The 15,384-nt window shown below is 36.4% G+C and overlaps 1 protein-coding gene across 1 annotated transcript in view; it reads right to left on the minus strand.

Annotated features, from left to right (window-relative positions):
* Positions 1-3,472, minus strand: part of LOC134656450 (phospholipid-transporting ATPase ID) — a 49,484-nt gene extending 46,012 nt beyond the window's left edge. The window contains 1 exon segment of the mRNA XM_063511983.1: positions 3,185-3,472. Coding sequence (XP_063368053.1) covers positions 3,185-3,365 — 181 coding nt within the window. The 5' untranslated portion in view covers positions 3,366-3,472.
* Between the last annotated feature and the right edge of the window lie 11,912 nt (positions 3,473-15,384).

Consider the following 15,384-nt stretch of genomic DNA (forward strand, 5'->3'; position numbering starts at 1 on the left):
ATGACTCGCCTTGCTAATACACACAAAGAGATAAAAAATCTCTAAGAATACATAGGGTTATCAAATAAAAAAGTATCGTGAGTGACTAACAAAGAAAAACCCTGTCACTACAGATGACACTCATCGCGTGCGCGATTTTGTGATGGATTTTAAGTTTTAAATTACTAAGAACAACTTTTACTTGATTCGTTATCATTAACCCAAGTATTTATTAAGCAATAGTAGCAAAAAAGAACAAGTACATATTTAATTACATAAATCTTCAGTAGGTATTTCATTAGTTATAACTTTAAAAGAAACAAATTGCACTTTATCGTATTCAAGACAAATGGGCAAAATTCTTGGCAAGAAAACTTAACGCCTGGCTGGTACAATACATCGAGATTCCCGAGAAGGAAAAAGTAGTTAAAATCTCGGAATACTTTTACGAGTACGTCTGCATGTTTGTACAAGAAATCGATTGAGTGCATTTTATGGAGCCGTTGTTATGACGGGCCCGCGGGGCGTGGCGGCGGTTTGTTGCTATAGCGCCCTCGCTGAAGTGTTAGACGCGTCGCTCGGGGCGGGCGCCAAGCAGACGCCGATCGATCTTTCTCCCGGTTTACGACTAATCATGTTTTCATGGGCACTTCGCGCGTTAGCAGTACGCCCGATAAACTACAGCTGCGTATCTTCCAGACACGACTGCGAAATTTCATTTGTAATGCGTGACCGGATTAGATGAAAGCAGCAAAATTGTATTTGTAGGGTCCACGGAAAACTGTCTAGACGAAAGAATAATTAGATTCCTCCTAACGCTTTCCCGGTTGCATACTAAAGGAGTCCAGGTCCCTCTTTATAACTTAATCCTAAGAATTAGTACAGGCATTAGGTTTTACGAATACAACTGCCATCAGACGTTCAGGCCCAGAGGGGAAACTAGGCTACTAGTTTCCGCACGATGCTGTCCTTCAACTCGAATAAAGAAACCCAAAGCAGAGTACATCAAATTGTTTGATCGTCGGCAACTAGTAACCATAGCAAAAAGTCATCTGTTCCTTGCCTATCGTAAATGAAAAAAAAAAAACAGTTGCAGTGCAGCTTTGGTCAGGCGAAGTTTAAATTGAGCAGTGCAGTTTTAAATTTTTTCAATTTCAACTTTTGTTAATTTTCTTTTCCTACTTATAATTCTGGATACCAGCATTGTTCAGCTTAATATAGGCAGAAATATCTCTTTCAGACAGAAAAACTGACAGATGCGAAAAACGTTCCGAGTTTTTTTCTCTTTGAAGTAAAAATCCCTTCATACAGGATCAAAGGTTTAATTTAACATCACTTGACCCATAAGTAGATAGGATACAAACGTAAATCGTTCGAAACTTAACGAACTGTGCCTAGTCAGTCATATAATCAAGTGGCGGTACGGGACATCGATTTAACGTATTCACGTATTCGTACGGGATATCCAAAAAGGGAGAAAATCAGTCATGATGTGGGTACTAGCTTGGATACTATACGGACATTTTTAATAACGAATAAAATTCGATTAAATCTACCCAAGATATGACATTTCCTTATTTTTGCAAATAAATGCAGACTTTCAAGTTTTACGTGTTTGCGTAGGTTTAAAATTCTAAACGTGTTCTAAACAAAATAAATTTGATTTATCCTGTTTCTTTGAAAGACATTAAATAATACATTCAAGGTATTATTTCAGAGCAAGATGGGCAACCGCCTACACGAGATGAATGAACACTGATTGAGCGCTCCACTTGTTGCTTATGGTTGATATTGTCTGAGATTAAACTTTTTTAAAGAAATAATCGACCTTAATGTCTTAGGTAAGAAGATTCAAAATGATTAAGTGAAGTTATTTTCATTCATTTTAAAGAATTTGTTACTCAAACTAAGAATAATAGGGTTCCTCAACGTATTTACTCGTACTCATTTAAACTGTTCCAACTCAATCCATCAGGCTTGTAGAATGAGTTCGATTGGGCAGTCGTACTGTCATTTTATATAGTATCTGGGATATGAAAATCGAATAAATTATTCTAAATACCACATTTATTAAATTAAGCTTATTAAAAATTAAAATGACATTAGATTTTTTTGTACTTTGAATGGTATTTGGCATTGGATTTCGCGGCTTAGGCGTTAATGGCTAACATAACAAAGAGTCACCTTTGAATGTCACCTTATGCTATTAGTGTATAAATGTGCATGAAATAAGCTTTCAGTGGTTTGATTTCCGCCGCTGTGAGTTTTGTTATAGCAACCGCGGCTCGATCAACCTACGCGTTGACCTATTTGCTAAAGGGAGAAGTATTCTGTTCATTTGTTCCACGTTGTTAACATTGTAACGTGCATATTCTTGTTTCGTCGTTGGAAACAATGAAAAACATTTTCCGTTTATAAACCTTTACGTATTTCGCGGCGTTTTATAAGTTTCATTCGCGTTAAATGGCGATTATTATTTTGTAAAGAGATATGTTGTGTAAACTTGCTCAACGACATCATTTATGCGTGGAGGTGTAGCATTGGAAAATGTATTTCATTGTTACAACGACAACGTGTAACAAAAGAACAGATTAGATCTTTACTATCGTAAAAGTCACGAAAAGGGTACAATGCCGGTATTTTCCTGCCAACTGTCGGGTTTGTTAAATAGTGAACTTTATTGTGAACCTTTTGTATTTACATATATTTAAGATATTGTGCGTACTTATCACGTGATAAACGCAACCATCATAGACCTGCTGGTCTCAGTTACCCATGAGTTAAAAAGTAAAGTAATAACAGGAAATATAACAGGATTATGGTAACTTGCACAAACTCGAAAGCCACTTAATAGAATTGTTAAACAGATTACTTGAACATTATGCCTAAACTGTAGTAGTAAGTGAAACAATATCGCTAAGAAGAACGTCGGCGGTGAATCGATAACAAACAGCGACGGCGGTTAATACTGTGCGCACCGAAACGCTCGGCCGTTGACCGTGCGGGGGCGCGACGCTAACCTTGGCAAATCTGTGCCAGCATCCACTCCCTTTATATTTCCACGCATTGTGAAGTATCAACAATTCGGACGTTCAAAATAATTCAACATTTCAGTCTGAAAACTCATGACACGCACAAAGGTCGTGTAATAACTATTACCTATCGCTACATAAGTGTGAATAGGGTTAGGAATCAATAGACGAACCGCAGGAGACGAAGGTGCGGAAGCGATGGTTGTGCCGGTTGCGGCGGTGCGGCGGCGCGGGCTCGCGTCGCACCAGCTTGCCCAGCAGCTCGAGCAGGGAGAGGCGCAGCGGGCGCGGCGGGCGCGGCTCGCCCTCCGCGCCCAGCACCTCCAGCTCCACCGCCTCCGAGCGCGCGCACATCCGCGCCGCTACCGCCGCCCCATGCCGCCCGTCTCGCCCGGCCACGCCGGTGCACCGTACCACCGAGCACTAGCAGCGACCGCACGCGCGCTCCGCCGAGCCGCAGGGCCGAGACTCGCAGCACGCACTAGCGCCGCCCGACCGGCGCGCGCATCGGAGACCTGTGTTGCCCTCTCATCTCGGTGTTGGCCGCTACTAATCGAGAAAACTCTACGTTTTTCTGCATTGCCGTTGGAAAACCCGAGATTTTTCCGGCTACACAACAAGCAACGTGCGTATAGTGGATGTTTGATGGCTTCAGCACACAAGATTATCGCGCGTTATATTTATTTACATTTACAGTCGTGAACGCTTTAAAAATTTACACGGCACTTATGAAGCTCAAAATCTCAAATGTTATATTTTATATGTATATGTTACTACGTATGTACTCAAATGGGATTGAAGTCGTAACCTAGTAAACTCATAGAGTTTTATTCGATTTTTACGTTCGTTTCCTCACTTCATTGTCCGTGAAAAGCTTACAATGTCAATAACACAACGAGCTCAATACGAATGTGTGTAATGAGTGTAAGTAATGGAATAATTTTGGTTAGTCAAAATGTTAAGTCATTAAGTAAAGAAATGTGCCATCTAAATAAAAATTTCGATTATTGAACTTTATTTAACATTTATATCTGCCACTAAATTAAACTTTCCTGCGGAAAACGTAGCGGAAGCAACCTGTTGTAAAGTTTTGTATTCATTGGTAATTTGCGGTAAACGGCGAGTTAATGTGTGTGATGGGCTATAACCATTTTTTTCATATAATCTTAACAAAAAAAAATTATAACAGTTAACATTTATATAATACTAATAGAATTAGTATTTAGTGTAGTTTATAGAGCCGAAACACGTCAAGGATACATTTCATTATGAAGATCCTTGACCATTGACCTGTTACAATTTATTTTGGGAGCATAGCATAAGTTAAAAACAATTGAGTAAGCTGGTCTGAAGATGGAGACTAAAAGGTATTTAGAAATTCTGGAATAAAATTTACTGTAACCCCATTATTGCCTAATAGTCTCTATCATTAATCTGTATCGTAGGTACGTAACTTTAATTATTACTTACCAATTTAAGTAAGACTTCAAATTGGCAATCTATCAAAAAGTTCTAAAACCTAAACAAATAAAAGGATCATAAATGTATCATTCACTTTACGTTTGAGCCAGCCCTGCGGGCTCAGCACGGATCCATTTTTATCGACTATCACCTTGCCCGTCACTTTCGCACTTATATACTTGTTAGAACGTGACAGGCATGGTGATAAACGATAAAAATGCGACCAACTATTACCTACGGAGAAATCAAAACAGTAATGGTATTTTGGTATTTTCAAACGCAAGAAATTTTACTCTATGACCACGGGGGCAACTGAAACAAACCTTTATGCATATTATTCTTTTGTTCATTACTTTGACATGATGCAGTGTATTTATTGATTTTTAATAAGTAGGTACCTAGTTACTATCAACGGCAATTTTAATTATTAAGCCTGCATTTATTCTAGGTGTATACGTATATAGTAACGTATACTTTAATGGACAGTGAATTAATCATTAGGCACTAGAACATAGAATATATAATTCGTTCTTACGCGTTAAATGTTGGATATTAGAGCTAAGCGTTTTCTCAAATACTAGCCAAGTTAAGTCGTTAGGCTAGTCGTTACGTAACCCTCTGAATTATACACTACACGCAAAATTTGGATCTAAGCTGGAAGTTACATTGAACAAGTGTCATTAAAGCAAACCTATCGTCCAAGCCGAAAGTTCAAGAACACAAATACAAATTCAAATGAGCATAATAATATGTCTACAACAGTACTTTAGTCAAGCTTACCGCAATCATGGCATGTGTACAATCAGATACACTATTATAAGCACTCCTGCATACAAAAATGTATGCAAGGGTTCTAAGCTAATAGTTTTGATATATGTATAAGATTAATCCTTATTCATAAAACTTAACAAGCGTTTGTTGCGTTGCAGCCATTCTCAAAGTGTGTTCCGCGGAACCCTAGGGTTCCGAGACACCCCTGCAGGGGTTCCGCCAGAATTTAGAATAATTTAGAATAATAAAATAAGCATAATTATTATGCTTATTAATAAAAAAATACACTTCTAAAAACTATTGTTTTATTTTAGGGTTCCATCAAGTATTTCGCTTTCCAAAAGGGTTCCGTCAAAGAAAAGATTGAGAACCGCTGGTTTAATGTATGTTTTATTTCATCCCATTCTAATCTAACAAACACTTAGGTATGTCAAAAGAGACAGATAAGGACTGCAATAACTGTTTGAGATTGTCTGGTGAGTCGTTTATGAATAACGGCGGCGTTAGTTCTTATGTACAGCCCTTCATTAAATAGACAGCCAATATATCGCAACACACCCTTACTACGAAAGAAAACATATGCTGCGATAAATTTGGCCACTTTGGCTGTCACTTTTTATTGAAAGCTGGCTGGTAAGTATTTACTTAAAAATCTTTGCCCAAGGCCGCACAATTTTTACTCCATGAAAAAGTATGTAGTACGTACGTCTTTTCCTTTCTACAATCTAAATCGCTAATTACTACAACAATAAGCAGATGACTGAAGCAAAATAAATAGACTTAGAGTCAGCCTTGAGGACAAGTGCCGAGGCCGAACGTCACTCACCTTGGCCATGTGTTCTCGCCGAGGACTTTCCCATGTCGGCCGCACCATCCACACTTACACACGCTCACTCTACACACTTAACACTTTGTGCGTACTTATACTTAAAGGTCGGTATAAAAGCGGCGTACAAAAAGTTACACGTTATATTATGAAAGGACACTTGAGGGTAATCTAGGTCTTCTACGTAGCGGGCGGTAAGGCGGTATTGTGAAGGGCGGAGGACCGCGCGGCGCGAACCGCATCCTGCGCGCCCCCGGTGCACGTCGCCTTCCTGGAACAACATAAACGCACATCACAATATTGCTCGTATGGTACAAACACAATCTGCAATAAAATTAGGTACATAAGACTATAGAACGGGACAACTTTCAAAGAGCCGTACACCATGCATTTAAGCCTATGGATTTGCAAACGTATATTCTATAGTTAACTGTTACCTGACGGTCTAGTCTAGTGTGGTGTGTTATGAGACTTATGAGTTGCGTTCTAGCGTGCGACTCCATATACATACATACATCAAGCGCGACTTTAAGTATGGACTCGCGCGCGAGAACGAAACTTATACTAGAGCTAGACCGCCTGTTATGTAGGCGGGTCGATTTCTGCCTTAAGGATGCCTCAGAGTAAAATATCACACTAAGGATTTGTCACTGACTTACAATTTTGTTACATATTTGTGTGCAGGAAAGGCCAGTGTCGGCTAATACGGGCATGTAAGTATTAGCTGTACTGGTAAAAAAATCAGGGCTATTATATAGTACGGCCCTTCTGAGGTGAACTTTTCCCTTCAAACCTTAATCTTTAAAACAAAGGCCATTGTCTCTATTATCGCAAAACCGCTAGCTCCAGACTTAGCACGTGCCAGTACAACATTCATTTTGAAAAACAACCGGTATCGTCATAGTATTAAGGTTCAAATTTAATGTCACTGATATTCTAGATATTACGTTTTGGTAGTGTAGGACGATAGACCGCCCCGAAGCGATACGGCACTCATATTATTTCGATACTTAGTGTGGTGTTAAAAATGAAACGTGGTTATTTATTATATTGTTTTATTTAAATTATTAGCTTGCGGTGGTAAATGTAATAATTTACAAAGATGCAGCTGCAAGCAGTGCAAGCATTGTTATTTTTTATTATCTTAAAAATACTGTGAAATTAACACCTCTGATGTGATGCCGACGCATAGTGACAATAAAAACACTGATAAGGATTTGCGACCTGACCACTATTGTTTTCCATACCTAAATACAATAGGTTTATGAGAAGAGCGGTGTCCAAGATCCGTGTGCATGAGAAGTGGGGCACATTATTTTATCATTTAGCGACCCTAAATCAGGCTTTAGTCGGTTTCTAATATCGTAACCGTGTGCTTCGTGTTATTTATATAGGTAAGTACTCTGCCCGATATTGTTAAAAACTTCGACGACCTGCTTACGTGACCCTGGATTATGATTGCATACTGTTTGGATTTTTGTGCGACAGAGAGAGTTGAATAACGACTAATTTAGCTGTCTTTTTCTTGCTATCCCAACTTTATTTGCAACAAAAATCATTTTCACTTGTAATATATTATTTTTGATTGTTGAAACTTATTAATGTTAAATTTACATTATTACCTTAGATTTTGTTATATAACAAATATACAACGCTTTATCATAAATAACCGTGTTTCATTTTTAACACTACACTAAGTATTAAAATAATATGAGTGCCGTATCGCTTCGGGGCGGTCTATCGTCCTACACTACCAAAACGTAATATCTAGAATATCAGTGACATTAAATTTGAACCCTAATACTATGACGATACCGGTTGTTTTTCAATATGAATGTTGTACTGTCGCGTGCTAAGTCTGGAGCTAGTGGCTATGCGATAATAGAGACAATGGCCTTTGTTTGGAAGATTAAGGTTTGAAGCGAAAAGTTCACCTCAGAACGGCCGTACTATAACTGCCCATGGACAGGATTTTTCGTGGAATAAGCTTTGAACATGATTCCTACAACAAACTGAATCTTGGTCCACCAAGAAACACACCCTGTGTTTTTGGCAAAACACGTGCCTATGGGATTAAGTTTCCCCGTCAATTGAGTAGACGGCATTCAATGTAACTCGTAAAAAATTAGACCGTCAAATTATTATCCAATGGAATTTTAAATTAGGTATCAGATCCCGTTTTCCGATCGGGTAACTGTGAAAATGTCAGTTTACGAACGAGATCACTCATAACAACAAAGTATAATACAACTGCTTTATTTTTTTTAAAGATACAAGTTCCGATCATCTTGATTGAAAGAGGTATGTTTTCATTTACAATAATAACTCTTTTTTTTTTAAATAATAACTCTTTTTTTTTAAATAATAACTCAATTTTTTTTAAATAATAACTCTTTTTTTTTAATAATAACTCTTTTTTTTAATAATAACTCTTTTTTTTAATAATAACTCTTTTTTTTTTTTTTTTTTTGCTGCAGCTGTCATAGAAAAAGTAATGTATGCAACAGCTCATAATTGGTTCTTAAAATTCTCGGGTCTTTTTTTACAAAACTCGACTACGTCTCGTTTTGTAACTTCGACCCTTGAATTTTAAGAACCCTTATTATATCACTGTTGCATAAACTACTATAAAAATTATGTATGATGTCTTAATATAACCGGCTAGTCGCTCGCTTATCGCAAAATCTTAGTCTTGACAATAACCTTATCGGAGAAATCTTACAATACAACCCATTGTTGTTATGACTTATCTGAACGTGTTTTATAATACGGTGACAGGATTAAAGCATTACGGGTAGGTATACCCGGACATTTAAGTTTTACGAGACGAAAATCATAGGTAAAAATATCAATATTTACAGTCATAAACATATCAATATTTCATAATAATCATAGGTCTTAAATACAGGCGGGCGTAGAATCTCGGTTGCATTTGATTGTCGTTTCGACTGACATTTTAATAACAAGTGGAATATGAAACTAGTTTGCATTACACCCTCGTGACTCTCGTGAGGCACCGCATTTGTACCTCTCGTTTTGTTAGATTGATTTTCTCAGTATTTCACACCGCAAATATGTCCCACTCATAGTCTAGGACCATGGTCCCACTTTACTCCTGTACTCATAGCACTCATGCGCTCATCGTAAACATCTCTTATCTTACACCTACAGCCTTGCCACGAAAACTAGTCTTGGTTCGATCACAGGTCTGGGAACTGGAGGCCTCAATTTTCTTTCGTATATGACATCTGTTTCAGTTTGGTCCTACAGTATAGCAGTCTTACTCGCAGCTAAACGAAATGCATAAAGGTATTACCCTAGAAAAGCGATTATAAATGACGAAAAACTATAAAGTACTCATTTTGAACTACTTCGCCAAATCTCAGAAGGCGTTAAACAAGCATGTATATCGTACCACCACCGTATATTCGAATCAGTCGGTTAATACGTCCCGCCTAGAGACTGACCGTCAAGCAGTGCTCCTGATGAGACAAATTAGACTTCATTGGGTGAATTGAGATGCGCTGCTTGATAGCCGTCACGTGTCATGCCATACGGACATGGAATTTGATTATCCGCCCTAGCGGCTTTCATATTGTTTATCACTGTGAAATGTGAAAAGGTATGAAATGGTACATACTGGAAATGCTATGACTGACATACCCGTTAATATTTCATTGTCTGCATGCATAATTATCAAGAAAAAAGCTCTAAAAAATAAGTTAATATGGTCCTACAAGAGTCTATTTCAAGGGATATTAAAAAACTATAAACAATAGGTATTGCAATAAATTACTGAAAAGTACTTATCACAACGTGACCAATGTTTTATTTATGCCGATAAACGATATAAATGCGCATATCAAATCTGACACTGAGTGTGTATAGTACCAGCTAATAATCGTGTATACATGAATCGTGTTACAATATATTGTTGTTTTTTCTTATTACGAATAAAATATGTAATACAAGATATTATGATCTGAAAATATTCTTTTTTTAAATGATAATAAATAATATAAATGATATAATACCTACATCACGCCTCGTATTTTCGAAAATGGCGGTGTATCTGGGGGCGGTAATTAATTGGTTCAGTTTCAGTATGATTAAAATTGTGGGCTTTGTAAATATTTGTGGTGACGTATATATTTGTTTATCACGGAAACATGCAGTCATCTGTTCTGTAGCCGAAGATAGAGAAGTATTATTTTTTATCTCTTAATGCAATAAGTTATTTTCCCCTTGGTAAGTACGACGCGACTCGCGCGACGGCTAAATCAATCAATGAGGCTGTTTTTAATCATAGCTTATTTAAGCTACGATTCAAAAGAGCTTAAATTTCAGGTTGCGCGTAGGTGGGAAATGGAGTAAAATATTGCAGAGGGCCGCTAGCTAGCTGCATTAGATACAATCCAACCACTGAATTAATAACGGGTCTGACGTACCGGAACTTGAATTAAAAAACCTGCCAGAGTTTGAATTTTAAAAAAAACCAGCTGTACTGGCCGTCAGTTTTAAAACTTTTAAACAAGACGTAAATTTGCGCTAGCTAGTCGCGTTGGCGCTTTTATAGGTTTCCTATTATCATAATCGCAACGCAATAACCTGCTCACTAGTGAGCAAAGTTTTTAAACCCATTTACCACTCGTACAGTCATTGTCAGGCAGGTGGTGGTGGTAGGTATTATTCACGTATAATATTCCCTCGCCCTGTCAAAAGTGGGTCAAAGCGGAGGTTATTTATTCGCACAGAACTTAATCGCACCTGTAAATTCTTACACTACGCAGCAGAAGAGGCCGTGGCCTTATTTTGATGTTATTGTGATGATGTTATCCGGTTCCACGTAAATGCCACTTAGTTTAGTGAACGTGCTCAGTTACAATTTGAAGAATTGATGTTTTTTATGCATTCAATGTTGTCAATCAATATGTTGTGTAGAAAAACGCGCGTTTTCTTTGTAGAATAGGATTACGAGTAGGTATTTCAAGTTATTTTTTCAAACTTATAGGCTTTTCTAAAACCTTTTTGTAGGTAAGTACCTACTTCTATTCCGTGAGTGCCATATGAGGTGGAATGGGACACATTTTTTTTCTCCAATCGATGTCAAATAAATAGGTAACTATGGAAACTTGTAATAGGTATGTAAATAACGTTATTCCATCTGTAACGATGGTATCTCAATAACGGTTATAAGATAATCAAATGTCTAATAACCAGTATGTTATTACGGAATATAATAAAAACATCAAATTACATACGACAGCAAATGATCAACCAGCATACTCGTATCTATGACATCATCACAACTGGATCATAGCTTTAAGACCTTCGCACATAATTAACTCACAATTTAGTTTGCAACTGATTTGAAGAACAGCTTTAATTTAATATTACTAGGAAAATGATAAATAATGTAATTGATATCTTCCTGATTGATATAAACCTGCTATTAGTAAGTGTCTAATAGATAGTTAAAGAGACATTATAATTTGGATTTGTTTGTCATGATTGCTCTAAAATGCTTTGATAATGGTTTCTAAATTACAACCCTGAATAATTTACATGTATTAATACTGATTTAATTCACTGGCTAGGTGATTATAACTTGTCAAATCTACTACGAAATCTAATCTAATACGAAACTAAAAAACGATTTGCTACTGTAAAGTGAATAGAAGAACCGTTAACTATAAGCTATAAGGTTTAGTGCAGGTCCATTTCAAATGTTGAAGAAAAAGAAGTAAGAAATAAGTAGTTTTTTGTTATTTTCGTAAAAAAAAAAAACTGTTTGTGGTTATTATTTTAAAAACACTTTTTCACACCTCCTATTCAGAAAAGAGCTTTTTCTTCCCTGCTAGGAGGGATCAAAGTGGCACTTTTCTGTCCAAGCACACTATTTTTAAATTTTTTTGCACATTTTTTTTTAGCTTAAATAATCTGTTAAGCATCAGATTGTGTCAACACTAAGATTTTTTTATTTTCCTCATAGTTGATGTGAAAAGCAGTATGTGTCACACGGTATCAAAATTATTTCGTCTTGGGCGTTACCACTGAATTCCCTCATTACGCTCAGGATTCTACTTTAGAATCTATTGTAGAATCCATCGCTTCATTCAGGATCCAATGTACGCCCTTGACGGAAATATATCATTTTGATCCCTTGTAACACAAACTACTATTTCGTGTTAGCATATTTTTATTATTTTTCTGTGGCACATAACTAGGATAATATTTCGTGTTAGCATATTTTTATTATTTTTCTGTGGCACATAACTAGGATAATGTAGTAATAATGTGTAACCTTACTCGGAGGACATTACGGTCAACCATGTTGCACAAGCAATAGCATAAACCGGTCCACCGGCGCTCTAGTTTGCAAATCTAGTCTTAAATTTAATCTTTTTGCTTTAAACTTTTAGTTTTTTAGTAAATATATAACTATTTATCCCTCCTTTATTTAATAAGTAATTTAATCATTTTGACTTAATTCAATATTTGGAGCGGCCCTGAATGTTTAGGGAAATTGGCATTGCACAAAGAATACATAGTTACAGAATTTAGCACTAACGTCAGGTATTTGTGCATTGTGAAATTCGTGAATTACTTGAAAGAACCAGGTGCTGTTACAAAATAATTTCAGTCAAAAACAAAAAGAAACAAGTTTTATGCAACCGTGAAAGCTTATACGTAACTCGAGAAAACGCAAGCGGTTGTATAGTTAAATTTACATTAGGTACGTACGAATTAATCATCAACGTTAATTCGTATTTCAACTGTTTCATTTAATTTAATAAGCAGTGTATAAACAATATAGACTATAGACAAAGGCTTTTAACAGAAATCAACAATAAATTGTCAAATATTTAAATGACCATGAATCCAGAAATAGACCACACAATCTTTGCTATAAGCACTTTGCAATACCTACTTAATTATCTAACTAATTAGCTGGTTTGCTTTTGTGTGAACCAATTGCAACAATTTTTCAAGATGTGATTATATTTTTCCTGTAGGTAGTATTTGGGCTTTTTCTAAAATAAATATCGAAAACCCGATTCTTTCAAATCTGGACGTTCTTGGGCTCATTCTACTCAGAATCGACAGCACTCTCCATCCTACCATTAAAAAAAGATGTCCCAAAATGTCCATTCCATTACGTCACGTTTTTCATATGAGAAAAATTTTCACTTCTATGTAACGTGACGTAGTGGAATGTACAATTTTCATACAAAATTTTGGGACATCTTTTTAGGGTTCCGTAGCCAAATGGCAAAAAACGGAACCCTTATAGATTCGTCATGTCTGTCTGTCTGTCTGTCTGTCTGTCCGTCTGTCCGTCTGTCTGTCCGTCCGTATGTCACAGCCACTTTTCTCCGAAACTATACTGCTGAAACTTGGTAAGTAGATGTATTCTGTGAACCGCATTAAGATTTTCACACAAAAATAGAAAAAAAACAATAATTTTTTGGGGTTCCCCATACTTCGAACTGAAACTCAAAAATTTTTTTTTCATCAAACCCATACGTGTGGGGTATCTATCTATGGATAGGTCTTCAAAAATGATATTGAGGTTTCTAATATAATTTTTTTCTAAACTGAATAGTTTGCGCGAGAGACACTTCCAAAGTGGTAAAATGTGTGTCCCCCCCCCTGTAACTTCTAAAATAAGAGAATGATAAAACTAAAAAAAATATACGATGTACATTACCATGTAAACTTCCACCGAAAATTGGTTTGAACGAGATCTAGTAAGTAGTTTTTTTTTAATACGTCATAAATCGCCTAAATACGGAACCCTTCATGGGCGAGTCCGACTCGCACTTGGCCGCTTTTTTAATGATAGGATGGAGAGTGCTGTCGATTCTGAGTAGAATGAGCCCAAGAACGTCCAGATTTGAAAGAATCGGGTTTTCGATATTTATTTTAGAAAAAGCCCATTATTATGTTAAAAAATCATAATTTTTCGTTCGTAAACTTCAGAGATAAGGGGGGGGGGAAGGGATATTTCTTTTCACATTTTCCTTTATAAGTCAATATTTTGTAATGTTCAGTTTGAGCTAAATATAATATCCCACTCGACCTAGTAACAAGACTTTGAAATGTTGCCCCCTCTTTATATTGAGCATTTCGCATAATTAATTAATTAATGTAAAATAAAGAAATTACACTTCCAATGTGTCTGGGTTTTAGCGTTGTTCATAATTGCTCCAAATTTCAAATCGATAGTTTGTATGAAAACAGTGTACAGATGTAGCATAATTGTTTTCCATCGTATTTTCTCGGAGACATTCTTTTTGTACCGAGACTGACTGAAATAGCAAGACACACTCGTAGGTACGTTTCCGTGAAAATACGATGGAAAATAATTATGCACTACCCACATCTGTACCTCATAACTCATAACTTTGCATTTATTTAAGAACGTTTGTTTCTAAAAATACACTTCTATTAACGCTACAAATAGTTATTAGTTAGTGTAGCTTAGATAAAACATAGTTAGAAATACACACTAACGTAGGATAACGAAACGATAAGAAGTTGTATGCAAATACTTTGTGTTGCCTTGTAGGAAATAGGTACTTACCTCCAAAACGACAAATGAAGCTCAATGACAAGCCTTGTGCAATTCAAATGTAAATAGCTTTCTATTCTCTAAAATAGTCTAAATCTTAGTATTACTAATTAATACATTAAGAAGTTATTTCCTTAGTAAACCTCCCCCTGCAAAAAATATTAAAGCGCAGGTGTTAATTTACACCTGAATACATTACAGATAAACCACTAATCTGTTCAGTTTTATGTGTATAAAACTTCAAATTAGATACATTTTGCGGATTATTAACCATCAACAAAATATTACAAATCGTTAGTTAAAGTCAACCCAACCTAGTTTGTTCAACATGTTCAGGTTAATTGACGATATTGACGGTATTATCTACAACGGCAATTAACTTTAAAACTAGGTAAACACACACTAGCATACACTAGGCACTTACATAATTATAATTTTGCTACCGAAGATAATATAAATACATATATAATACAATCCGAATCAGAAGTTATTTTTTTATTCATCACACCATTCACACGTCACTTTTACTCCAAAAACAGTTTATTTCTCTTTGTTAAATCTAGTTTTGTTAAAAAAACTACACACACATTAAAGGCACTTGATTTAGAATGTCTTCTAAAGAACGGTCGGTATTCACGCGCGTTATTAACGCGTTTTATTTGAACGGCGTGGCAGTGGAGCGTGTGCTCGGCGCGGCGGACGGGACGCACTGTTTCATAGTTTGTGTATTTAGCGTAAGC

The sequence above is a fragment of the Cydia amplana genome, chromosome 18 (assembly GCF_948474715.1).
Source record: "Cydia amplana chromosome 18, ilCydAmpl1.1, whole genome shotgun sequence".
Classification (NCBI taxonomy): domain Eukaryota; kingdom Metazoa; phylum Arthropoda; class Insecta; order Lepidoptera; family Tortricidae; genus Cydia; species Cydia amplana.